Below are 27,940 nucleotides of genomic sequence, written 5' to 3' on the forward strand. Positions count from 1 at the left end.
CTCGGCCAGAAAGACACTTGTCTTAGCAACAACGAAGCAGAGGAAGGCACATCAGTAAAGTATTTGCCATCATATTTGTAGCCATCAGAGCCCGCATAAGGCAAGCAAGTGAAACATTTAGTCTCACTCGAGATCAGCTGTTCCCTTCAAAAGCAAGCAAGCAGGGAAGAGAAATCACACAGGCAGGGATAGAAAAGAGGAAATGGAAAATGGACATTTTTGGCGAACAGGGCACAGAGTACACAAATTTGATGTGTGTATCTCAAAGGAGGAGTTTAAGTTGCACTATAGTTCTCTACAGAGGTTATACACACTTCCTCTGTGCTAATATAAATCTCCATCCTCTGGAAAAACAACAAAACTTAACAGCTGAAAAGAACCCCGGTAGCAGTAATTCAGTAAGTAAGAAGGATTTTTTTGCTCATTACTTGAGGGAGGAATTATTTACAAAAGACGTTATAACTTAACCATTTTCTAAACAAACTTACCTGTCGAGTGACTATAAAGTACGCAAAAAAGACCATGGAATTTGCAAATGTGATGAAGTATGTAACTGGTTCCATGATATCCCAGGAGTACACCCACCAGGTGAGCCAGGCCATTGCTCCACCCTGAACAGACAGCATCGCTAATCCAGCCCACAGGAGTCCACTGATTTTGGCTTCTGAGCGAGCTTCGATCCTAGCTTTCGTCTGAGGAGAAACCAAATGACTGTCAGTTGTTTACAGGGCACCCACTTAAAAAAAAAAAAAAAAGCAAAGGAATGAAAGTAATACACATCTGCATTAAAGAGGTGAGATTTGTGAGAAATCAGAATTTATACAACATGTACATTCATGAGTGATCGCTTATTTCCAAATCAATTCATTAGTCAACCATTTTTTAAATTATAACGGTAATACCTGGTCATGGAAAAAATAAACAGAAGGGTATACAATGAAAAGCTCAGAAGTCACCTTCTAAAACCAAGCTAAAATTATGTCTACTTTCTTTGACCCAGCAATTTCACTTCTGTGTATCCTACAGGTAATACTTGCACACACATGATTCATTATGGGTTCATTCTTAAGGGTGAAAAAACAAAAACTATCAATTTTTCATGAAGCTATCATGCAGCTTTAGTGAGAAGGCTCTCTAGGTATAATATGGAGATCTTTGCTGGATATACCGTCAGTGAAAAAAGGTGAGACTAGTGTACAACAACATATATACTCTTTACTGGAAAAGGGAACAAAATCATGTATTTGCATTTGTACACAGATAAAGTCTGAAATGATTCACAGTTCAGGGATATGGTACTGGGAGGACAGTAGGAGGAAAACTTTCCATTAGCCATTTTCTTAGATTTTTTAAATCTTAACACAAGTGAAATGTATTACCAACTTTAAGAAAAAATGAAAATGTGGGTGTCCTTAGTTGCTCACTTGTGTCCGACTCTGCGACCCCATGGACTGTAGCCTGCCAGCTCCTCTGAGTAGGCTGCCATACCCTCCCTTCCAAGATATCTTCCCAACCCAGGGATCAAACCTAGGGATCCCACATTACAGGCAGATTCTTTTCCATCTGAGCTTCCAGGGAAGCGTGAAAATGTGGGTACACAATCCAAAAACAAAGTCCCTCTCTCTGGCATCCCCTAAGTATCCTTAGAGCTAATAACTATCAAAAGTTTCTTTCAAGGCACTACTGTATAGAACAGGGGACTATATTCAATATCCTGTGAAAGTCTCTCCATCATGTCTGACTCTGTAACCCCACGGACTATACAGTCCATGGAATTCTCCAGCCCAGAATACTGGAGTAGGTAGCCTTTCCCTTCTCCAGGGGATCTTCCCAACCCAGGGACTGAACCCAGGTCTCCTGCATTGCAGGCGGATTCTTTACCAGCTGAGCCACAAGGAAAGCCCAAGAATACTGGAGTGGGTAGCCTACCCCTTCATAGCTCTATGTCCTGTGACAAACTGTAATAGAAAGAATATAAAAAAGAATGTGTGAATCACTTTGCTGTACAAGAGAACACAGTACTGTAAATCAGCTCTACTTCGTTAAAACATTTTTGCTATCTCCACACTTGATCTTAGCCAAAAGGCCGAGAAGTGATTTTGCTATCTCCAGAAACTCTTTATTCATACACAAAGATATACTTACCCATTTAAAAAAAAATCACAAATAGGAACAGAGGTTTTAAAAAATGCATTTTTCCCTTAAAACAGACTCCTGCCCCTCCTCCCTAGAAAAGTTTGTGGTTTTGTTTTCCTTCCACCACTGATTAACTTCAGATGTTAGAAAGCCATTGCTAACTTTCCAGTTGCAATTCAGTTGAGCAGAGTGGGAGTGGAGGGCCTACTGTCTTTAAAAAAAAAAATGGTGATGCTCCAGCTAGTGCATTGCAGTTAATCTTACACTCAGTCACTGAGACACTGGCCCATCCACAGACAATGCACAGCACGGAGTTGAAGATGGCAGCCTGGAGTCAGACTGCCAGCGCTCAAGTTCTCTTCCACATAGTAGCTATGTCCCTTTGCTGTCTTAGTTTCCCCATGCAAAGAATGAGGCTGATAATACCGAACTCACAGGTTCACTGAGAGGATTAAAGGAGAAAATAAACCTATGTGCAGCATTCAGAAAAACGCTCACATGGAGCAGTTATACCAATGAGTGAGTGAGTGAAGTCGCTCAGTCGTGTCCGACTCTTTGCGACCCTATGGACTGTAGCCCACCAGGCTCCTCCATCCATGGGATTTTCCAGGCAAGAATACTGGAGTGGGGTGCCATTGCCTTCTCCAGGAGATCTTCCCGACCCAGGGACTGAACCCGGGTCTCCCGCATTGTAGGTAGACGCTTTACCATCAGCCACCAGGGAAGATTCAGTTATACCAATATTGGGTATTAAAATATTATGGGCAGAGAAGCCCGGTGGGCTGCAGTCCATTGGGTTGCTAAAGAGTCAGACATGACTTTGTGACTAAACGATGATTATTTACAAACAGACTCAACTGAGACGCTTCCAAACCTGTTCGAGGGGCTGCAGCTGTCCCTTCAGGTGGTCAATTTTCTCCAGCAGATGGTGCTCTCTCTTCTTCTGAAACTCTTCTAAATGCAAGGCGGTGAACAGTCTGTAAACCAACGATTTCATGTTTTCTATCTCAGTAGCCTGCTCGCTGCTCAGTTTTTCTGAGAAAAGAAGACACAAAGGAAACGTAAGGCAGTCACCACACCTTTTCCTCAGGGAACCAAATCTGCGCCCCCATGGCTGGCTGGCTGGGCGCTCCCCACTCCTTGGGGGGGCATTTGATATTGACCTTTATTCCCATCTCAGGTGATTCCTCTTTCTGGAATAATAATAACCAGACAGTAGGTTTAAAATTCATTATGTTTTTGTCTTTTTTTTTCTTTTGTGATATGACCAGCACTGTTTTTTTTTTTTTTTTTAAGGAAGAGTAATACAGGAAAAAGGAGTATCCATCTACCAGAATCCAGGTAAATCCCTCACCTGAGTTTGTAACACATCAGTTTATGGGTTCACTTTTATACCTGAGTTAACCTAAGATCCTTTTTAACCCTCAACTCTCTATCCAAAATCAATTTAGGGTCCACTGGGGAGGGAAGCTGGTGTACAAACATGTAAACAACAGTACAATATACATTTGAAAAGCAATTTAAGTGTAAGTTATTTTCAATAAGATATAGAGCTGAGGGGAATCACATTTCTGATTTTTAAAATTACTTAAGTTTTTCTTTTTTAAATTTTTAGAAATATTTTTCTTGGAGGTATCTTCAGAGAAAAGGCTGGTATCGGTGCTGGAGTATAAGATCAGCCTGAATCATCTAGTTACATGAGAAAGAAAGAAAATGTTTAAAATAAAAAGGGGCAAGCAAGTCACAAGCATGGGAGCCAATGATGTTCAAATTGTACCAGATATGGTTAGTGGGAGACCCTCCAGCTGGCTCCTGTGTCCTTATGACTTACTCCCATTTTTGTTAGCATTTCCTTTTTTTTTTTTTTAACCAACATATATATAGTTGCCATTAGCTTCAGGTGTACAGCATAGTGATTCTGTATTTTTATATTATACTCCATTAAAAGTTATTAGGAAATAATGGCTATAACCTTCTGTGCTGTATTCTTGCTTATTTTATACATAGTAGTTTGTATTTCTTAATCCCCTACCCCTATCTTGCCTCTCCCCCTTTCTTTCTCCCCACTGGTTCCCACTAGTTTGTTTTTCATATTTGTGAGTCTGCTTCTGTTTCGCCATATACATTAATTTGCTTTATTTTTTAGATTTCACATATAAACGATATCATATAGTATGTGTCTTTGTCTGACTAAGCATAATACTCTCTAGGTCCATTCATGTTGCAGCAGATGGCAGAATTTCATTCATTTCTTTTTTAATGGCTGAGCAATATTCCTTTTTAATGGCTGAGCAATATTCATTCTTTTTTATGGCTGAGTAAACATTCCAAAATGTCTACTGAGGTCTGAGTATATACAGCAGTATTCCAATATACACACACACATCTGTTGGTGGACACTTGGGATGCTTCCATATCTTGGCTATTGTAACCAGTACTGCTACAAACACTGGGGTGCATGTATCTTTTCCAGTCAGTGCTTTCATTTTTCTCCATATATATACCCGGCATGGAATCACTGGGCCATATGCTAGCACTAGTCCTATTTTTGGCTTTTTGAGGGACCTGCACACTGTTTTCCAATTGCCTGCACTGATTTATATTCCTACCAACAGTGCACAAGGGTTCCCTTTCTCTGCGTCCTTGCCAACATTTGTTATTTGTAGACTGTTTGGTGACAGTCACTCTTAACAGGTGTGAAGTGATACTGCATTGTCTGGATCTGCATCACTCTGATAATTAGTGATGCTGAGCATCTGTTCTTGTGCCTGCTGGCCATCTGTATGTCTTCTTTGGAAAAATGTCTACTGAGGTCTTTCACTCATTTTCCATTCACGTGAAACATCTTTTTCCATCCCTTACTTGCAGTCTGTATGTCTTTAGCTCTCAAGTGAGTCTCTTGTAGGCCACATATAAAAGGTTCTTGTCTTTTTTAATCCAATCAGCTGCCCTATGTCTTTCGATTGGAGCAGTCAGTCCACTGACATTTAAAGTAACTACTGATAAGTATGTACTTATCGCCAATTTATTACTTGTTTTCCAATTGTTTTTGTAGCTCTTCACTGTTTTTTATCTAAACCACCTCCTCCCACCCCTCTCCACCCCCTTGGCATTCTTGCCTGAATTTGGCTGCAATATAATGGTTTTTCCACTACAGCAGCCCTCCCATATTCACCAGTCAGAACCTGGCATTCTAATTATAAACATGGGCCCTCCCTTACATGTTGATTTACTTGGCTCATCATCTGTTTATTAAGGCATAGACTCACTATTCACCCTACCCTCAGCAGTCCACAATCACAGTTTACCTGAGAGCAGAATCCTCTGGAGCCAGTACAGGTAGGAACACTAAACTACAACTGTTGAAATGCTGGAGGCTCAGTGCTGACTAGTTTGAGAAATAAACACACTCACATGAGTTTTATCTCCAGCAGTCCCATCAGGTTCTGACAGTGAAGGTCAGAGACCTGCTTCCAGCAGAGACAGCAGAAAATTAACTATTCCCAAATAGCCCTGAGCATTACTTTCTCTATACCTAGGAAATAACCAGTTGACCCTCAAATAACGTGGGGGTTAGGAGCACTGACTCCCCACGCAGTCAAAAATCCACATATAACTTCATAGCTGGCCATGATTCTATGGACTCAACCAACTGTGGACCACGTAGTACTGCAGTGCTCACTGAAACAGACCTGCATGTCAGTGGACCCACACAGTTCTCACCTGTGCTGTTCAAGGATGCACTGTGCTATGCTGCTGCTGCTGCTGCTGCTGCTACTAAGTCACTTCAGTCGTGTCCAACTCTGTGCGACCCCATAGACGGCAGCCCACCAGGCTCCCCCGTCCCTGGGATTCTCCAGGCAAGAACACTGGAGTGGGTTGCCATTTCCTTCTCCAATGCATGAAAGTGAAAAGTCAAAGTGAAGTCGCTCAGTCACGTCCGACTCTTTGCGACCCCACGGACTGCAGCCTACCAGGCTCCTCCATCCATGGGATTTTCCAGGCAAGAGTACTGGAGTGGGGTGCCATTGCCTTCTCCATCACTGTGCTCTACCAGAGCCTAATTTGGCCTGGAGGAGGGGCAATTAGCCAACTCCAGGCCCCTCTAACCTTCCTGTCTCATATTGGAAAGAGAAAAAAAAGATAAACTCTTCTGAAGGTCACAGCACAGTAATCCTGGCCCAGTAAAAACCCTGAGATTTAATCATAAGATTATACACTGCTTCTCCACCCCAAAACCTGAACATTACATCAACAGGACTCCAGTTCTGTGCAAGACACAGACTCTATTCAAGTAAGAATTTCTGGAGAAACTTGAACATAACAGGGGAGAGAAAAACAGGGACCCTAGAAGAAACTGAAGCCTCTGATACCTACAGCTATACCAAACAGCTGAACTCCTGGTCAGACTCACGTAGTACCTCACGATAGAGACCTACTTGCTTCAGCTTCTATTTTCAGTAACATCATGTCCAGCTTTCAACAAAAAATTACAAAGCAGGTAAAAGGCAAGGAAAAAAAACCATCTAAAGAATCTATAAGGCAAACATCGGAATCTGATATGGTAGGGATTTTGGAATTATCAGACCAGGAAATTAAGACAGATGTGATTAATATGGTAAGGCCTGTGATGGGAAAAGTAGGCAACATGCAAGAACAGGTTTGGCGATGACTTTTAGATTACAACACCCAAAGCACAGTCCATGTAAGAGATAACTGATAAACTCAGCTTCATTAAAACAAAACCTCTCCTCTGCAAAAGACAATGACAACCAAATGAAAAACAGTGGAAGAAATACCTGCACAATAGAGATCTGACAATGAATTGTTACCCAAAATATACAAAGAAACCTTAAAAATTAACAACATGCTTAAAAAGCGGGTCAAAGGCTTGAAGAGACACCACACCAAACAAGATATATAGATGGTAAGTAAACGTGTGAAATATGTTACCAGGCAAGTGCAGACTGAAGCAGTGAACTGCTGCTACTTCACAGCTTTAAGAAAGGCCAAAATCCAAGGCACTGGCAACACTACATGCTGGCCAAGATGTGGAGCAACAGTAGCTCTCACTCACCACTGATGGGAATGCAAAACGGTGCAGCTTGTTCGGAAGAAAGTCTACCAGTTTCCTACACAGCGAAATATATGCATTATATGGGCAGTCGTGCTCCTTGGCATTTACCCAAACAAATGGAAAAATCACGTCCACATAAAAACCTGCATACACATTTATAGCCATTTTATTTGTAATGGTCAAGACTTGGAAACTTCCAAGATGTCCCTCAGTAGGTGAACAGATACATAACCTATGATACATCCAGGCAATGGAATAATAATGCTCACAAGAAATGAACTGCAAAGCCATGAAAAGACAAGAAAACTTACATGCATACTACTCAGTGAAAGAAGCCAGTCTGTAAAAAATTATGCATTGTACCATTTCAACGATACAACATTCTGGAAAGGCTAAACTATGGGGACACTAAAAAGATTAGTGGCTGCCAGAGGTTAGGGGGTTAGGTAGAGATGAAGGAGGAGAGCACAGAGGATTTGGGGGCAGTGGAGCTATTCTGTGTGAAACGACAATGGAAAGGTGAATCCATGTCATTGTACATTTATCAAAACCCATAAAACAAGCAGGAGATAAACTGGAAATCTGGAATTGACACATACATACAAAATAAACACTGTCTGCCAGGATTTGCTCAAACTTATGTCCACTGAGTCAGTGATGCCATCCAGCCATCTCATCCTATCTGTGAGATAGTGAAGGTTTAGGAAGCCTGGCATGCTGCAGTTCATGGTGTCTCAAAGAGCTGGACACAACTTAGGGACTGAAAAACAACAATAAAACAAACAGCAAGTACTGTATAGCACAGGGAACTACATTCAATAACTTGTAATAATCTATAATGGGAAAGAAACTCATTCACACACACACACACACACACACACACACACACGTATATAACTGAATCACTCTGTGGTACTCTGAAACAATGTAAATCAACTATAGTTCAGTAATAAAATATAGCCTTAAAACCCCCATAAAGTATAAAACACCAAGAGCAAACCATAATGTAAAGTACGGACTTGGAGTGATAATGATGTTTCGATGTAGGTTCATGATTAAAAAGAAATGCTCCATTCTGGTGTTTACAGTAGGGGAGTCTGTGGGGAATGGGTACATTAGTATACAGGACCTCTGTACTATCTGCTCAATCTTGCTATGAACTTGAAGCTGCCCTTTAAAAAAATAAAGTAAAGCCTACTTAGGAAAAAAAAGAGCTAAAAACTGTACAACAGTATACACTTGAGTTCATGATTTTCAGGTCCACTTCTTCTTAACCCAATAATGTCAGATTAAGCATTCAAGATCCTAGAACAAAGTCTTAAAAGTCTAAAAAGAGTATGTGAGGCTATATGAAGCCCTGACACCGAACTTCTACCGATCATTTCTACCCTTGCTAGAAAAGCTTAACTACTGGTTCTCCAAAGCCTTCTTGGTCATTTGGTTAATTAAAAAGATTCTCAGGATAAGCCTGCTCCCTGAAAAAAGGCATACAGCAACAGGGAAATGTTAAGATAGTTCACAGCTGTGCTTCTTACCTTTCTTAGGGCACTGTACATCATATGTTATTTTATCAATAACAAGTTTAAAATCATTCATTAGCAAAATTTCCATCAAGGTTGAAGCTGCAATTTCAGTGCCATCTGAAAATGCAAAAATATGTCCTTGTTTTAGAAGAATAATAACCATTTTTCAACAACTGGAAAAATACTAATCCAGGTCTTTATAATACAGTAGTGGACATTTGCCTTTTGGGGCGGGCAGAAGCTCCCCAATACCCAATACTGTTCCCACTGGGAGTAGTCCTCCCAATACTGCCCGTTACACTGGACCAAGACGAACACGCAGACACCCCATCACCCACTCTCTGTCAGCAGGGCTGGGGTCCAGACTGATGCTCCTGGTGAGACTGTTCCTACAGACAGTCAGGTACAGATTCCGGGCTGGGAGGCAGGGATGCATCGCAACAAGGCCAGTGGAGGCAGAGGCTGGGGGAGCGGGTGCCAGCAGCGGAGCCCGTCAACCATTCCCAGGCTAGCTTCTTCACCCACGTCCTTCTGCAGCTCCTGCCCTCTTCTGAGCCTGGTTTTCTGTCAGTTCCAATCAGAAAGCCTGCTGACACACTCCTCAGCTCAGCCAGTGTCCATCTCTGTGGCTTATGGCCAAACCCCTGACTTCGTGGTGGAGGAACACAGGTGGTAACATTTTAAAAGAGCCCACCTTTCTCTTATTTTTTTTGAACTTCCTTTGTGGCTCAGCTGGTAAAGAATCCACCTGCAATGTGGAAGACCTGGGCTCGATCCCTGGGTTGGAAAGACCCCCGGGAGAAGGGAAAGGCTACCCACTCCAGTATTCTGGCCTGGAGAATTCAACGGACTATATAGTCCATGGAGTCACAAAGAGTGAAGACACGCCTGAGCAACTTTCACTTTCGCTGGTGGCTTAGACAGTAAAGAATCTGCCTGCAGTGAGGGAGACCCAGGTTCAATTCCTGGGTCGGGAAGATCACCTGGAGAAGGAAATGCAACCCATTCCAGTATTCTTGCCTGGAGAATGCCATGCACGGAGGAGCCTGGCAGGCTACAGTCCACGGGGTCGCACAGAGTCAGATGCGACTAAGTGACTAGCACTTTTCTTTTAATTACTAAAGGGGAGTGATTTGTATTGTTTAAACCACTTCAAACCACCACCACACAGGGCTGCCTCCCTTTCTAGCTTAGGAAAGATGAAAAGAGGCAAAATTGTGACAGGAGTAAGCATTCACTTGTGTGGCATGTTTAAAGAGGTGGAGAGAGGCAGGAGAGATTCCAACAGTGATTTCAAATATCCTAGGAACATTTCAGAAAAAAAAAAATCTCTAGGAAAATTGCAAAGTCAGTGTGCTTTGCACAGCTTCCTATCTAGCCTAGCTATTGTTATATTTTTGAAGTTTAATGTAACCCAGGGGTCAAGATTCAAACTCATTGAATAATAAGCAAAAAAAAAAAGTGTTGGGAGGGGTTTCTCTATCATTATTCTTTCAGAATAGTCTGCACATAATAACCTGATATAAAGTCCAAGACGTATACTTTCGCCTGGCCTGGCATGTGCTTGGCTGCATTCAACCAGAGAGGTTTCAGCTACACTAATACGCACGGTGACAGTAACGCTGCTAGTAAAATCAGGAAGAACCCGGATGCCTGCCTCCCGTCTGCTTCTCAGCAGTTCTTTTGTTCCAGAAGGCGGCAAGTCAAGTCTGCACCTGGGTCTGTTCCTAGAATTTGGCTGTTTGGGTTCCTGTTCATCAGCTGGGGTGAGATCATCTTCCCAGGAATTGCCAAATAACTCCACCCACGTTATGGGCAAAACTGTGACAAGCTTAGAACACTCTTTTCAAGCCCAAATTAAATGCCGGCAAATTCCACCCACAGAGCCTCTTAAAAAAAAAAAAAAAAAAGATCAGCAACACACCAAATCCGCTTTATCTGATTTGCAAGTGTCATTTAAAATTTACATTTAAATGACTTCAAACCCGCTCCTTAAAATAGTATAATAAAAAGAAATCAGCTGAGAATGTATCTCCTTTATACTAATACAGGATCAGCTAGAGACGGATATGAAACACTTTTGAGGAGTTCATGATACAGTGATGAATTTTTCACCTATTCTTGGGCAAGTACTGACATGAACCCCAAGAAAGTGTTTTCACTCAGTCCAAAGAGCACCTGCACTCTAAGAATTCTGGCATTTTTCTGGCACACACTCCAGGGAGGCACTGTGTTTGGTGCCCTTCTGAATTCTGCCTCTTCTGAGGAAGGCAGGCCTTGCCCCATAGGGAAGGCCCTGGGGATTCGGTGTTCCTGCGACTGGCAGGAATATGTCAAGGATGAAGTATTAGGCCATGTGGCCACAGGGCTAACTCCTCATTTCTCCGACCTTGGTTTTACCAGGAAGAAACTCCCCTTCCAGTTGAATCCAAAGTCCTTCCAACAACCTACATGGAGGCTTTCCCTGGTCTGCCCTACCCCTCCTACCTGTATCCAGCTCCCTCCCTTTATGGCTGAGGGTGGAGTTAGCTCCCACCTGAGGGTCTCTGTCTGGAAAGCTCTTCTCCCATCCCTGTCATCTCTCTTCCAGGTCTTCACTCAAATGTGACCTTAGTGAGTACCTCCCCCAAACACACACACTCCCACCTCCCCACCACTTTGCTTTTTCACTGTAACACTTATTATCTAATATATAAATTTAAAATGTATATAATTTATAAATTAAATATTTAATTTATTTTGTTTCTTTCTCCTTGTAAAATGTTAGTTCCATAAGAACAGGAGTTTAATCTCTATTGTTCTTTGCTGTCTGTAGCATCTAGAACAAGGCCTGGCATATAGGATTAATACACAGGAACCTCAATTAAATAGTCTGGAGACCAGAAGGGGGAGCTCTCACATCCTGTAAGGGCGCCACAGCCCGGCACGAAGCCGAGTGCCTCTTCTTTCCCAGGGACCCAGCCAATGAAACGTCGGGGACCCCCTGTTTGCTACTGTTCTCCCCTCTTCCTTTCCTTCCACAGAAGCAGCCTCCTTTCCTTGTCTCGCAAGTCCTCACACATGGCTCCTGTGAGCGGCTGCAGACACTCAACCGCAGTTCACTCTCTGCACTAAACCCGTCTTTGCTGGAGAAATATCTGGCAATCTATTTGTTTCAGGTCAACTTCTGTTAGCTGCTCAATGTTTGTTAAGTAAATAAATTGTTAATCTCTACTCTTCCAACTTTTATATCTATCCCTTAATTGGTTCTGAACTTGGACAGGGAAGAAGAACGTTAATTTCCTTTCCAAAACTGTAATAGTCATCATTAACTTTTAAATAAGCTTATTCTAAGAATGTAATACTACAATAAAATAAGTGTAAATTTATTCATTTGTTTATATTTATAGTAGCCTGGTATATTGGGCTGGGGTAAAGAATTCTTTATTCTCTTTTAGGGGCAGTAGGGCCTGCTTTTATGTCCTTAGATCATACAAATATAAAAGCTATATCCTAGATTTATTTAAAAGTCTTATCTAATTAACTACCTCTGCTGGTTTCAAACTAGTTTCCTGAGAATTAGTTCTGTCAAAAAACACTCGAAACCATAACTGCTTTATAGCAAAGATCAATGAACTATTTGTGTGTAATTCACTGTCTATTTCATGAATCATGGAGCCTGCATTTCATTTTCTAATTATTCACATTTCTTATAGACAACTAGATGCTAATTACTATGTCACTAAAATTTTCTCAGAGAAAAATTTGGGGGCTAAGTTTATGAAATAAATAACCAAAACATGAATTAAACTTATTCCATTTCTTTTTTCTCCATTAGAGTTCATTTTTTACACAACTCATGTTCAAAAATGAAGGACTCAGTAAAGACCAACCATTTATTATATAGTAAATTTCTAGAAAGCAAAGAAACAAAACAAAGTTTCAAAAGAAGAGAAAAAGACAAAGTTGGAAATATATATATATACCTGCTGTGAAGATGGCAGCTGTTCTGATACCTTTATCTTCATTTTGTAGGTCCTGAAGGAATGAACCAACTGTTGATAACATTGGCTTGACTACAAATTGACAGCGCTCTTTTCTGGACGGCAAAGTAAGTGTTATCAAGGGAAGGCCATGTTTATAATTAATTGTGATTTCTGTTACGAAAAAAAAAAGTTGATAGTAGAGGATGGATAAAATTTACTTTAAAAAATAACTTTAAAATTATTATTAAACATTATGAACAACGAAATTCTAGAAGGAATACCTAAATAAGGAATTCATAACCCTCTGAATTCCTGTAATAATTTGTATCGCTCTCATAGTACCTTCATTATACTAGTTAACATATTCCCCCCACCATTTTATTAACATCTTATTAAGTGTGTGCCACACTTTGTTATAATTATCTGCTTAGAGCTTCCCAGGTAAAAATTTACTGAGGGCAGAAACTACTTCCAAGTCATCTCTAACTCCTTTGATGACTGGGATGGGAGTTTGCCAAAAGACATCAGAGATTTTACGGGAGCAGAGAAAGCAGAAACTGAACTCTGATTGGGGGAAGGGTGGAAGGCGCAACACAAGAAAAGTCTGTTTTGCTCAGAACTCACATTTCTCACTTAATTTAGAAAGATGAAAAATTAGCCTGGGGAAATCAAAGAAGTGATAAGAAAGCTTACCGTCAGATGGCACCAATGTACTATAAAGATTTGATTGATAGAATTTCAGGTTTCCACACAGTTTCACACACAAAACCTGTAATGATATAAGTGATTATCCATGTATAAGAATATAATATAAAAAGTAGGGGAAGGTAGCAACTACCCTCCTATAAAATGTTTTTTAAATGTAAGTGGTAAAAGTTAAAGCCCCTCCCTTTACTTTTTCACAGTTCCCCAACTTCCCCCAAAGATAATCACAGTAGAGGTGACGAAGACTTGCTCCTGGACCAAACTTTAGTTGAGATCCTCTGAGCCTGACTAAATCCCAACCTGTGCATGTCCTCTAGGAGTTAAGCAAGGATATCGTCAAGTTAGCTTAGCCACCCCCTCCCCTCCCACACACAGCCCTCAGTATCTGATCAAATTCCTCATCCTCCACCATTCCCCAGGTATTATCTGATCACCCCCGTCTGTCTTCAACAAGAATCCTGCCAGGTCAGTTAGCAAAAAATTACCCTATCCTCTTAGTAACTTCCCATCCACCACCTCACCCCAACGCGTGCCCAACTTTGCTCCTTGGACACAAATCCCCACTTTTCCCTGCTGTATTCAGAGGTGAGCCCAATCTCTCCCCTCTACATCAAAACCCCACCATGGCAGCCCCCTGAATAGTCTACCTCACAGTCCTTAACAAGTGTCATGAATAACTTCTTCTCTCACAGTGGTTTGGTGTATAGCCTCCCAAGTGTTTTTCCATATACTGCCACCTTCACGTGCAAGTTAAATTGTATGCTAGAGTTAAACTTAATGCTAAAGACAGTTTATAAGTCAGGTTCCTAGATGCCAATGATGATACATTGCTCATAAAGCACTTATTGTTTAATGTGCTGATGAAGTTTCTGTACCACTATTGAAGAAATCATTTTAGACACAGTCATTAGACAACCAGGAAATGCTGAAAGCAGGGAAAGTACCCAGGGGAAAATATCAAAGCTTTCTCAAGCTTCTGCATACCTAATAATTATCATCTGGACACCATAATATTGTCCATTGCTAAATAAACAGGGCTTGTTAAAAGCACAGCTTCCTGGACTCCACTCCCAGAGATTTTTGATCTAGTAAGTCTGAGGTAGGGGTATGAGATTTTGCATTTTTTAATATAAATTTAATTGGAGACTAATTACTTTACAATATTGTATTGGTTTTGCCATACATTGACATGAATCTGCCATGGGTGTACACATGTTCCCCATCCTGAAGCCCCCTCCCACCTCCCTCCCCATCCCATCCCTCTGGGTCATCCCAGTGCACCAGTCCTGAGTACCCTGTCTCATCAAACCTGGACTGGCGATCCATTTCACATATATTTTACATGTTTCAGTGCCATTCTCCCGTATCATCCTGCCCTCTCCCTCTCCCACAGAGTCCAAAAGACTGTTCTATACATCTGTGTCTCTTTTGCTGTCTCACGTACAGGGTTATCGTTACCATCTTTCTAAATTCCATATATATGTGTTAGTATACTGTATTGGGACTTCCCTGGTGGCTCAGATGGTAAAGCGTCTGCCTATAATGCGGGAGACCTGGGTTCAAGCCCTGGGTCGGGAAGATCTCCTGGGGAAGGAAATGGCAACCCACTCCAGTATTCTTGCCTGGAAAATTCCATGGACAGAGAAGCCTGGTAGTCTACAGTCCATGGGGTTGCAAAGAGTCGGACACGACTGAGCAACTGCATACTGTATTGGTGTTTTTCTTTCTGGCTTACTTCACTCTGTACAATAGGCTCCAGTCTCATCCACCTCATTAGAACTGATTCAAATGTATTCTTTTTAATGGCTGAGTAATATTCCACTGTGTATACGTACCAAAGCTTTTTTTTTTCTTTGACTTTTGTCATTTTTTTTTAATTTTAATTTTTACTTTATTTTACTTTATAATACTGTATTGGTTTTGCCATACATTGACATGAATCCACCATGGGTGTACATGCGATCCCAAACATGAACCCCCCTCCCATCTCCCTCCCCACAACATCCCTCTGGGTCATCCCCATGCACCAGCCCCAAGCATGCTGTATCCTGCATCGGACATAGACTGGCGATTCGATTCTTACATGATAGTATACGTGTTTCAATGCCATTCTCCCAAATCATCCCACCCTCTCCTTCCCCCTCTGAGTCCAAAAGTCCGCTATACACATCTGTGTCTTTTTTGCTTATCCATTGGTCTGCTGATGGACCTCTAGGTTGCTTCCATGTCCCAGCTATTATAAACAAGAAATTTTACCTGTGCTGTGATGAACATCGGGGTACACATGTCTCTTTCAATTCTGGTTTCCTTGGTGTATATACCCAGCAGTGGGATTGCTGGGTCATATGGCAGTTCTATTTCCAGGTTTTTAAGGAATCTCCACACTGTTCTCCATAGTGGCTGTACTAGTTTGCATTCCCACCAACAGTGTAAGAGGGTTCCCTTTTCTCCACACCCTCTCCAGCATTTATTGCTTGCAGGTTTTTGGATCACAGCCATTCTGAGTGGCGTGAAATGGTACTTCATTGTGGTTTTGAATTGCATTTCTCTGATAATGAATGATGTTGAGCATCTTTTCATGGGTTTGTTAGCCATCTATATGTCTTCTTTGGAGAAATGTCTGTTTAGTTCTTTGCCCATTTTTTAACTGGGCTGTTTATTTTTCTGGAATTGAGCTGCAGGAGTTTCTTGTATAATTTTGAGATTAATTCTTTGTCAATTGCTTCGTTTGTTATTATTTTCTCCCATTCTGAAGGCTGTCTTTTCACCTTGCTTATAGTTTCCTTTGTTGTGCAGAAGCTTTTAAGTTTAATTAGGTCCCATTTGTTTATTTTTGCTTTTATTTCCAATATTCTGGGAGGTGGGTCATAGAGGAACCTGCCGTGATGTATGTCGGAGTGTTTTGCCTATGTTTCCTCTAGGAGTTTTATAGTTTCTGGTCTTACGTTTAGATCTTTAATCCACCTTGAGTTTATTTTTGTGTATGGTGTTATTAAGTGTTCTAGTTTCATTCTTTTACAAGTGGTTGACCAGTTTTCCCAGCACCACTTGTTAAAGAGACTGTCTTTTCTCCATTGTATATCTTGCCTCCTTTGTCGAAGATAAGGTGTCCATAGGTGCGTGGATGAGAATTTGCATTTTTAATAAGCCCCGGGGTTATACTCAAGTTATAGGTATGAAGACCATACTTCAGAGTAGCTGGGTTCTAGAAGACCCTCTGTGGCTTTCGGGTCACTACTTCTAAATTTCAGCATAGAATCATTCTGAAATCCCAATTTTAGTGCTGGACAAGGGCTACTGCCTTCAAATGATATTCAGTATCAGGTCAAAAGACGACTCAGGCTTCTCTTTCATCGCATCTTTTTCCTAAATACAATTCTAACCACTTCACTTAAAACCCTGAAGACTTCAGTAGCTCATATAAAGTACTGATAGAAAGCACAGTGACCCCATAGTTGAAAAGACTGGTATTCTATGATGGCAGGAGATCACAGATAAGTCATAGGACTGTGCTTTTGTTCTCGGAAGCCTTAGGTGGGGATACCCATATCTTGTGGGTCTTGTGGAGTCAATATAAGGATTAAACAACACAAAGTATCAAGCAAGGGTCAGGTACAGTCTGTGAGCCTCACCTGAGCAGTACAGGCCCCCTCCTCTCTACAGCTCCATCGCTTATTATTCTCTTTCAGTAGGGACTTGGGCCCCAGCCAGATGAGCTGCGTGTCACTGACGTATTAAAATGCCTTCTTCGCTCCCTTCTGCCTAATAGACCCTGTCTTTCCCTCTGTGCCCAGCTCTAAGCCCTTCTGCAGGGTCATGATGGTTAAGTGTGATAGCTTTGCCATCAGAACCAAGTTGGAATCCCAGCTTCAAGATACACTAACTGCCATGATCTCTGACATGTAGAGGAAGTTTCAGGAAGAAATGGGTTCTAAGAGAAACAAAAGGGCAAGTTTTCTAGTAGAAAAAAAGAAAAGAAAAAGAGCCAGGGGTTTAGTAAGAAAAGGAAAACAGCACTAACATGAGAAAGATCTGTTTGAGTTTCAAAGTAAAAAGGAGGCAGGTGTTAGTGGAAAGGAAATGTATTATGATCATATGTTGGGCCAATTAACAAGATCAGATTGCTTTGAGAGTTTTAACATATTTTAGATTATGTATCTTTATTATTAAGTAAAACAAGATGTAATTCCCACTCAAGACAGTATAAATTAATACTTAAGCAACACTTCTGCTCCATGTTCAAAAAGAATACACGTTCCCCTTGTAGCAACACCAAGAGCAAAACAATGTGATAAGCAAGACTCAAGCAAGTAGGGAGTCCACTAAGGTTCTCTATTCTGCAGGAAAAGGGTTTCAGTGGAAAATGATGCACTGTGTATACCACACTTTCCTTGGGGAGGGAAGTATTAATGATTTTATTTTTATTTCTTTTTCAATGAATATATTTTTACTGAAGTGCAGTTGATTTACAATGTGTTAATTTCTCCTGTACAAAAGTGATTGAGTTTTATATATATATATATATATATATATATATATATATATATATATATACACATACATCAGTTCAGTTCAGTTCAGTCACTCAGTCATGTCCGACTCTTTGCGACGCCATGAATTGCAGAACGCCAGGCCTCCCTGTCCATCACCATCTCCCAGAGTTCACCAAGACCCACGTCCATCGAGTCCGTGATGCCATCCAGCCATCTCATCCTGGGTCGTCCCCTTCTCCTCCTGCCCCCAATCCCTCCCAGCATCAGAGTCTTTTCCAATCAATCAACTCTTCTCATGAGGTGTCCAAAGTACTGGAGCTTCAGCTTTAGCATCATTCCTTCCAAAGAACACCCAGGGTTGATCTCCTTCAGAATGGACTGGCTGGATCTCCTTGCAGTCCAAGGGACTCTCAAGAGTCTTCTCCAACACCACAGTTCAAACACATCAATTCTTCGGCGCTCAGCCTTCTTCACAGTCCAACTCTCACATCCATACATGACCACAGGAAAAACCATAGCCTTGACTAGACGGACCTTAGTAGGCAAAGTAATGTCTCTGCTTTTGAATATGCTGTCTAGGTTGGTCATAATTTTTCTTCCAAGGAGTAAGCATCTTTTAATTTCATGGCTGCAGTTACCATCTGCAGTGATTCTGGAGCCCCCCAAAATAATGTCTGACACTGTTTCCACTGTTTCCCCATCTATTTCCCATGAAGTGATGGGACCAGATGCCATGGTCTTCGTTTTCTGAATGTTGAGCTTTAAGCCAACATTTTCACTCTCCTCTTTCACTTTCCTCAAGAGGCTTTTGAGTTCCTCTTCACTTTCTGCCATAAGGGTGGTGTCATCTGCATATCTGAGGTTATTGATATTTCTCCCGGCAATCTTGATTCCAGCTTGTGTTTCTTCCAGCCCAGCGTTTCTCATGACGTACTCTGCATAGAAGTTCAAGAAGCAAGGTGACAATATACAGCCTTGACGTACTCCTTTTCCTATTTGGAACCAGTCTGTTGTTCCATGTCCAGTTCTAACTGTTGCTTCCTGACCTGCATGTAGGTTTCTCAAGAGGCAGGTTAGGTGGTCTGGTATTCCCATCTCTTTCAGAATTTTCCACAGTTTATTGTGATCCACACAGTCAAAGGCTTTGGCATAGTCAATAAAAGATATATATTATATACTCTTTTTCATAGTCTTTTCCATTGTGGCTTATCACAGGATATTTAATATTGTTCTCCATGCTATACAGTAGGACCTTGTTTATCCATTCTGTATATAAAAGCTTACATCTGCTAACTCCAGCCCCCCCTCCATTCCCCCAACCCCGCTCCCCTCGACTGGCAACCACCGGTCTGTCCTCTCTGTCTGTGAGTCTGTTTCATGTGCTAAGTTGCTTAAGTTGTGTCTGACTCTTTGGGACCCTACAGACTATAGCCTGCCAGGCTCCTCTGCCCATAGGATTTTCCAGGCAAGAATACTGAAGTGGGTTGCCATTTCCTCCTCCAGGGGGTCTTCCTGACCCAGGGATGGAACCCACATCTCTCACATCTCCTGCAATTAGCAGGCGGGTTCTTTGCCACTAGCACGACCTGGGAACTTTGTTTTGTAGATGGGTTCATCTGTGTCATATTTTAGATTCCACATGTGATATCACATGGTATTTGTCCTCCTCCTTCTGGCTTGCTTATGCTTAGTATGGCAATCTCTAGTTGCAGCCATGTTGCTGCAAATGGCATTATTTCATTTGTGGCTGAGAATTTTCCATTACATATTTGTGCCACGTCGTCTTTATCCATTCATTGATTGATGGGCATCTAGGGTGTTTCCACATCTTGGCTATTGTGAATACTGCTGCTGTGGACACAGGGGTGCATGTACCGTTTCGAATTATAGTTTTGTCTGGATATATTCCCAGAAGTGGGATTGCTGGGTCATATGGTAATTCTATTTTTAGTCTTCTGAGTAGCCTCCATACCGTTCTCCATAGTGGATGCACCAACTTACATTCCCACCAGCACTGTAGGAGTGACTTTTCTGCACATCCTCTCCAGCATTTACTGTTTGCAGCTTTTTTGATGATGGCCGTTCTGACTAGTAATAGGTGCTATCTCATTGTAGTTTCGATTTGCATTTCTCTAATAATCGGCAATGTTGAGCAGCTTTTCCTATGCCTCTTGGCCATCTGTATGTCTTCTCTGGAATGGCTGAGTGGTGCTCCATTGCATATATGTACCATATCTTTATCCATTTGTCTGTCAATGGACATTTAGGTTGTTTCCTTGCCTTGGCTATTGTGAAGAATGTATGGCCCACTTTTTCAAGTTATCACATGCCAACCCTGTTCACTGGTTTGAAGCCATTTTGGAACTATTTGTAAACTGTAGGTAATTGGTAGGTATACAAATTTTGTCCAATCTGATAGTAATCTGAGTTCCTCACCTCATCCCAAACACCAGTTTTATCTCTACCGGCAGTTCATCTTAACATTCTTTCCTCCACATAAATTTGTGATGTTTTGACTTTTCCTTTTAACTGGATAAAACATGTGCCTGGCTCCTTCATATCATAAGAGTGGAGTAAATTTTTTAATGCATATTCATTCTTATAACTGTATGAGAGTCATATTTTTATTTTTTCCCCCAAATTGTCTTCTGTCCAGAACAGAAGTAACTGAGAGTTTGACTCTTTGGGGGTAGGAAAGACTAAAGTAGCCCATGACAAGATTGAGTCAAGATTCCCAGTGATCTGATGACCTAATCTGTGATACATCCAATATCACTGCAACCTGGTCAGGGACCTTTAGATGGCAACTTAAGAACCATTTCTGAGCTCTGGCTACAAAAGCCTAGTTGGAAGGAATATAAAATTACTAGTCAGAAAGCAGTGAGGACAGAATGAAAAATAAACTTGTACTTAGAGTCTGTAACCCAGAATTTTACTATATGAGAAATTAAATGCTAAGAAGGAACCAAGTTTATTAAGAAGATTAATTCCATTTAGGGAAAGTAAAGAGAGTCATCTGAAACTAACTTTAACACAAATTATAGAGTCTTCAAAGAGATAAACAGGAGAATTAGCTTCCAGAAAACTAATAAGAAATTACGATATTAAACTTGTAGAAATAAAACAAGTATTAGTAAGTTGGATCAACTAAGATTTCTAGAAATGGAAAAGAATCTATATACATGTAACAAACCCAGTTTAATGAACTAGATAAATTCTAGACTAGATAAAGTCAACAGAAAAGAGAATTAGTGAATTAGACAATACTTCACCCAGGTATAAAACAGAATGATATAGAAACTTTAAAACTTTAAAAAGCAATCAATCTCATACATTGAACATAAAATGGTACAGTTCAGTTCAATTGCTTAGTCATGTCCAACTCTTTGCGACCCTATGGACTGTATCACGCGAGGCTTCCCTATCCACCACCAACTCCTGGAGTTTACTCAAACTCATGTCCATTGAGTCGGTGATGCCATCCAACCATCTCATCCTCTGTCATCCCCTTCGGTACAACCATTCTGGAAAACTTTCAGCAGTTTCTTATAAGATTAAACACACACTTCCATGTGACCCAGGCATTCCCACTCCTAGCAGTTTACCCAAGAGAAATGAAAACTTATGTTCACACAACTGCACAAATGCTTTTTCCTCCCTCTAGAGTTGAATACTCCCTGGTTGACTGGTGTATTCCCAGCACCTGGAATAGTACAGTACCTGACACAGTATAGGGACTCAATAAATACATGATAAATGGATGTATAAAGATTCTTATGGTGCTAAGGGAAAATAACAATCAACCTAAAACATTATCTTTAGGAATGTTACTTAAGGTTGAAGGAAGTGAAGAGATTTTCAGATGTACAGAGATGTACATAGTCTCTTTCCCACACGTCTTTGCTAAAGAACTTCCTAGAGAGAAGGGAACTAAACCTAGCCAGGAGAATATGGTTATGGGCTGAAATGTGTCCTCCCTTCCCCACCAAACTCATATGTTGACATCTTAACCCCCAGGACCTCAGAATGTGACTGTATTTGAAATAGGTAATTAAGTTAAAATAAGGTCATAAGTGTGGACCCTGATCCAGCATCACTGGTGTCTTTGCAAGGAGAGCTCTGGACACTGACACACACACATGGAGAAGACCCTGTGGGGACATGGACAGAAGGTGGCCATTTGCAAGCCAAGGTGAAAAGCCTCAGAAGAAACCAACTCTGTGGACACTTTTACCCTGGAATCCTGGCTTTCAGAATCCTGAGAAAATGAGTCTGTTGTTTAAAATGTGAGGAACTCTGTTATGGAAGAACTTCCTGATGTTCAAGCTGGTTTTAGAAAAGGCAGAGGAACCAGAGATCAAATTGCCAACATCCACTGGATCATGGAAAAAGCAAGAGAGTTCAAGAAAAACATCTATTTCTGCTTTATTGACTATGCCAAAGCCTTTGACTGTGTGGATCACAATAAACTGTGGAAAATTCTTCAAGTGATGGGAATACCAGACCACCTGACCTGCCTCTTGAGAAATCTGTATGCAGGTCAGGAAGCAGCAGTTAGAACTGGACATGGAACAACAGACTGGTTCCAAATAGGGAAAGGAGTACATCAAGGCTATATATTGTCACCCTGCTTATTTAACTTCTATGCAGAGTACATCATGAGAAACGCTGGACTGGAAGAAACACAAGCTGGAATCAAGATTGCCGGGAGAAATATCAATCACCTCAGATATGCAGATGACACCACCCTTATGGCAGAAAGTGAAGAGGAACTCAAAAGCCTCTTGAGGAAAGTGGAAGAGGAGAGTGAAAAAGTTGGCTTAAAGCTCAACATTCAGAAAACGAAGATCATGGCATCCGGTCCCATCACTTCATGGCAAATAGATGTGGAAACAGTGGAAACATTGGCAGACTTTATTTTTGGGGGCTCCAAAATCACTGCAGATGGTGACTGCAGCCATGAAATTAGAAGACGCTTACTCCTTGGAAGAAAAGTTATGACCAACCTAGACAGCATATTCAAAAGCAGAGATATTACTTTGCCTACTAAGGTCCGTCTAGTCAAGGCTATGGTTTTTCCAGTAGTCATATATGGATGTGAGAGTTGGACTGTGAAGAAGGCTGAGCACCAAAGAATTGATGTGTTTGAACTGTGGTGTTGGAGAAGACTCTTGAGAGTCCCTTGGACTGCAAGGAGATCCAACCAGTCCATTCTGAAGATCAGCCCTGGGATTTCTTTGGAAGGAATGATGCTAAAGCTGAAGCTCCAGTACTTTGGCCACCTCATGCGAAGAGTTGACTCATTGGAAAAGACTCTGATGCTGGGAGGGACTGGGGGCAGGAGGAGAAGGGACGACAGAGGATGAGATGGCTGGATGGCATCACTGACTCGATGGACGTGAGGCTGAGTGAACTCTGGGAGTTGGTGATGGACAGGGAGGCCTGGCGTGCTGCGATTCATGGGGTCACAAAGAGTCGGACACGACTGAGCGACTGAACTGAAGAAACTAATACAGAACCAAAGCTGTAAAATATGTTAATAAACTACTTATAGTAAGAAATTTTAAACCATTTTTTCTGTGTTAAAATGAGTGGAAAGCTAAACAAGATGTGGCACGCTATCTTTGGTGGATTCTTAGAACATGTGAAGATCCTTATCACATCAGAAGAAGGGCAAAAATAGTGAGAAACCAAGACTTTGTTAGGAAAGTTATAACTGAGTATGTTAAACTCTTAAAGGAAACCATTCATACACAATCTGTAGTTTCTACAGTGGTAGAAAAGGAAAAAATATCAAACTTTTTCAAGAAAAGTAGAATAAAGAAGCAAAAAGCCCTACAGAGACCAGAAAATTTAAAAAAAAAAAAGATGAAAAGAAATATAATAAAATCACAGTGGAAACTTGGAAATAGAGAAAATGAGCATCCACAATCCCACCACCCCTAGCCTATGCCAGCCTTTCCAGAGATATATATCCTCTTATAATCATAGAGCTGATCATTAGTGTTTTATAAGTATTTTCATTAAAAACTTTTCATAAACAAAATAAATAGCTCTATAACCACATATCCTACAGGTATAGCAGAATTTACTACTTACTTATTGTTGGACATTTTATACATTTCTACAAATTTTTTTCCATGTCAGAGAGTATAATGCACGCTCATTTTAGAAAATCTATAAATCACAGACTCTCAAAAAGAAGAAAATAAAAATCACCAATAAGGTCATTATCTAGAGCCTGACTTCTCAGGTGGTGCTAGTGATAAAGAACCTGCTTGCCAATCCAGGAGACATAAGTGACGTAGGTTCGATTCCTGTGTCAGGAAGATCCCCTGGAGAAGGGCATAGCGACCCACTCTAGTATTCTTGCCTGGAGAATGCCATGGACAGAGGAGCCTGGTGAGCTTCAGTCCATAAGGTCACAAAGTGTCAGACACGACTGAAGCAACTTAGCACACACACACCATAGTTATATACCTTCTAGTTTATTTTCTATGTATACTGTATTTTGTTTTCACCATTACAACTAAACTGATTCAAAATATCTTTGCAGGTAAATCTTTGTTAGGATTTTTTCCTTTAGGGTAGACTGCAGAATGACTGAATCATAAAGTAGTAATAGTTTTAGGATCCTGATATCATGTTATCAAACTTTGGGAGTAATATTTTATTTTTTTCATGTTGTTTTACTCAGAATAACCATGAAATTATTAATCTGAATCCAAACAAGCAAACTTGCATAAAGTTCATAATCAAACAATAACAGACCCAGGTGGGCATCCCTGGAATGAGAAGTTTCCCTCTGGAGGCGCATCCCCAGACAGGCTCACCAGACATATTCACCAAGACAGCTCACAGGTACCACAAGCTCAGCAGCTCCTCAACTGAGCTCTTTCTTCTTCGTCCATGGACCTGATCTTCTCCTTGATGGACTCACACCACTAATTACCAGTCATTAGAACCAGAGGCCTGAGTGTTACCTCAAACAGTTACTATTCCATAAAGTCACCTGGTAGACCAGTAGTTACAACTGGAATGGTCACTAAGGCCTGCTGGTTCTACTTCTTCATAGCACCCCCAGATCCATCCTCTCATCTCCATCCCCACTTCCATTGCCCTAGTTCAGATCCTCACCGTCTCCCCCAGATCACTGTAATGGCTTCCTAACCAGTCTCTCCACCAATCCATTCCAGGTTAAGATCTCTACTTTTCTAAAATTACATAAAGTCAAACTAGGTCAAGATTTTAAAACCTCTATTTGTTCTCTGTTGCAAAGGGAAATCATTCCAAAGTACACTTTCCATGAGCTGATTCTCAGCAGCTTCTCCCACCTCCCCTTAACAACACCAGCACTGCCCACCTCCCAACCCTCTATTTCAGATATGCCGAGGGTGTTTCTCAAGTAAGGAACACTGTTCATGCCTCCTTGTCTTCGCACTGTATTCCCATCCTGCCTAGGAAGCCCTGCCTGGTGTACCCGCCTTGCATGTCAGCTCTTACTCTGAACACGCTCATGTTCCCTCCGTAAAGCCTACAGAACTTCATCTGAGCCCACCATTGCACCCTCCCCTCCTACTGCAGTCAAGGGATCATCCCTTACAAAGGCCAGTCCCTCCTCAGATACTCTCCATCTTACACATCGCAAAGCTTTTTCTAACTCCCCCTTACTCACTGCCTCTCACACTCACTCCTCCCTAACCCCTGGCCACCAAAGATCCTTGTACTGTCTCCACAGTTTTGCCTTTTTCAGAATGTCATACAGTTGGGATTATATAGTATGTAGCCTTTTCCGATTGGCTTCTTTCACTTAGTAATACACATTTAAGATGGTTCAATGTCCTTTCTTTGTTCTTTTTAATTTTTTATTGAAATATGTTCCACATATAACATTCTGTAAATTTAAGGTGTTCAGATATTGATTTGATGCATTTATATATTGTAATATAACTGTCACTGTAGCAACAGTTAGCAGCTCTATCATATCTCACAATTATTTCTTTTTTGTGGTAGGACTAATTAAGGTCTAGTTTCTTATAATCATTGAACTTGCTAACACAATATTACTGTCTACACTGCCCATTTCTTTTTAGTGCTTTAATATCCCTTTGTCTAGATGTATCACAGTTTATCTACTGATTAACTTAGTTGAATGCTTCAAGTTTTGGCAATTATGAATAAGGCTGCTATAAACATCCATGTGCAGTTACTTCTCAGATTTTAATTATCAGAGTATTGGAACACAAGGAGATTAAGTGATCTGTCTGAAGTCACACAGCTAATGAGTGAGCACAGTAAAGCTATCAGGAACCCCCCACCCACCCACTCACCCCCCGCTACTTTTTAAATTGCTTCACTGCACTGTTATCCTGTGAGAAAATGGATCCTGGCTCAGGTTATCACCTGCTGTGCCCACATCTGTGCGGAGCAGTGGGTTCTGTTTTCAGATGAAGAGTAAAGAAGGGGTCCTGGGAAGACAGAAACAACTGTTAATACCAGCTCCACACTATTGAAACCCATGTACAGAAGGCTCCCAGGTGTAAGTGAACTGAACCAGAGGAATAAAATAGTTGCTACTTCTATTACAAACCTTAATTGCATTCACACAATAACGTTGAAACCAATTTATTAATTGTAATTTATTTTTCCGCCAATATATTCTAATGTTTCGATATGTTTTGCAACAGACTAGAGTAGGACAAGCAAATTAGTCTAGTATTTCTTCTCTCTTGGTTCTAATCCTTCTTTAGAATTTTGCTCTCAAAAGCCATTTCCTTGTTAAAGGAAGAAAGAGGAAAGAAGGAGAGGAAGGAAAGGAGAAGGGAAGCAGGGAGAGAGGAACAAATACACATAAAGACACACACAAAAATATAATTTCAGGGGTCCTGCTGAGGTCAGTCCAGGGAACAAAGGATGACTGGCTTAAATGCCAAGTGTTTCAGTTCAGTTCAGTCGCTCAGTCGTGTCCGACTCTTTGTGACCCCATGAATTGCAGCACGCCAGGCCTCCCTGTCCATCACCAACTCCCAGAGTTCACTCAGATTCAAGTCCATCGAGCCAGTGATACCATCCAGCCATCTCATCCTCTGTCGTCCCCTTCTCATTCTGCCCCCAATCCCTCCCGCCCCCAATCCCTCCCAGCATCAGAGTCTTTTCCAATGAGTCAACTCTTCGCATGAGGTGACCAAAATACTGGAATTTCAGCTTTAGCATCATTCTTTCCAAAGAAATCCCAGGGCTGATCTCCTTCAGAATGGACTGGTTGGATCTCCTTGCAGTCCAAGGGACTCTCAAGAGTCTTCTCCAACACCACAATTCAAAAGCATCAATTCTTCAGCGCTCAGCCTTCTTCACAGTCCAACTCTCACATCCATACATGACCACAGGAAAAACCATAGCCTTGACTCTACAGTTTACAGAGATATAAACGGGGCCTGGCTGAGACTCTACAGTCAATAGGTGAAAGTTATTATTGGTTATGAATAAAGTACTGTATGCATTACTCCCATATCTTTTCTGTTTCAATGTTGCTATGTATTAACTACTCTTCTTAGTCTGCCCAGATCAAAAAGAAAAATTTAACAGTGATTATTCATGTAGCATGTGAAAGAGATTGGAACATTAAGATAAATGCCTAGTGTGTGCGACAAAATGCAATTTTTGTTGGGCAGATTTAAAATATAAATCTAGAGACAAGTCAGAAGAGTTCATCAAAAGAAAGATGCTATACAGCAGTTTGATTTTTGCTTTTGTCCAGGGAAGCAAAAAAGAAATCATGAAAGCCTAGAACTCAGCGTGAGGTTCTACAGAAAATCATGATGCACCACAGGTAGAAAACTAATGAACCCAAGGATGAGCTTCAAAGCAAAAGAGTTACGTAACCAAGGAGTTCATCTGCTTGCTTCACACATTCCACAAAACTGCCCCGTAGGTGGTACGTAAAATACGGTTTAAAATTATTGAGTTCCATTCTTTTCTATGCTTGTCTTTTACCCGTTTCCTTGTTCCTTTCATGTTAAATTTTGCTCACTAGAGCTTTGC

The 27,940-nt window shown here is 41.1% G+C and overlaps 1 protein-coding gene across 2 annotated transcripts in view; it reads right to left on the reverse strand.

The window, feature by feature from the left end:
- The window catches only part of MCUB (mitochondrial calcium uniporter dominant negative beta subunit), a 101,016-nt gene that overhangs the window by 1,732 nt on the left and 71,344 nt on the right, over positions 1-27,940 (reverse strand). Inside the window, exons 2-6 of one of the 2 annotated variants that reach the window (XM_018049227.1) lie at positions 13,395-13,470; positions 12,702-12,872; positions 8,749-8,853; positions 3,011-3,171; positions 489-692 (exon numbers count right to left, since the gene is read on the reverse strand). In XM_018049227.1, the coding sequence (XP_017904716.1) occupies positions 489-692; positions 3,011-3,171; positions 8,749-8,853; positions 12,702-12,872; positions 13,395-13,470 (717 nt within the window). The remainder of the gene's footprint in view (positions 1-488; positions 693-3,010; positions 3,172-8,748; positions 8,854-12,701; positions 12,873-13,394; positions 13,471-27,940) is intronic. The other variant, XM_018049228.1, reaches the window with a different exon arrangement.

This window comes from Capra hircus, chromosome 6 (genome assembly GCF_001704415.2).
Source record: "Capra hircus breed San Clemente chromosome 6, ASM170441v1, whole genome shotgun sequence".
NCBI lineage: Eukaryota > Metazoa > Chordata > Mammalia > Artiodactyla > Bovidae > Capra > Capra hircus.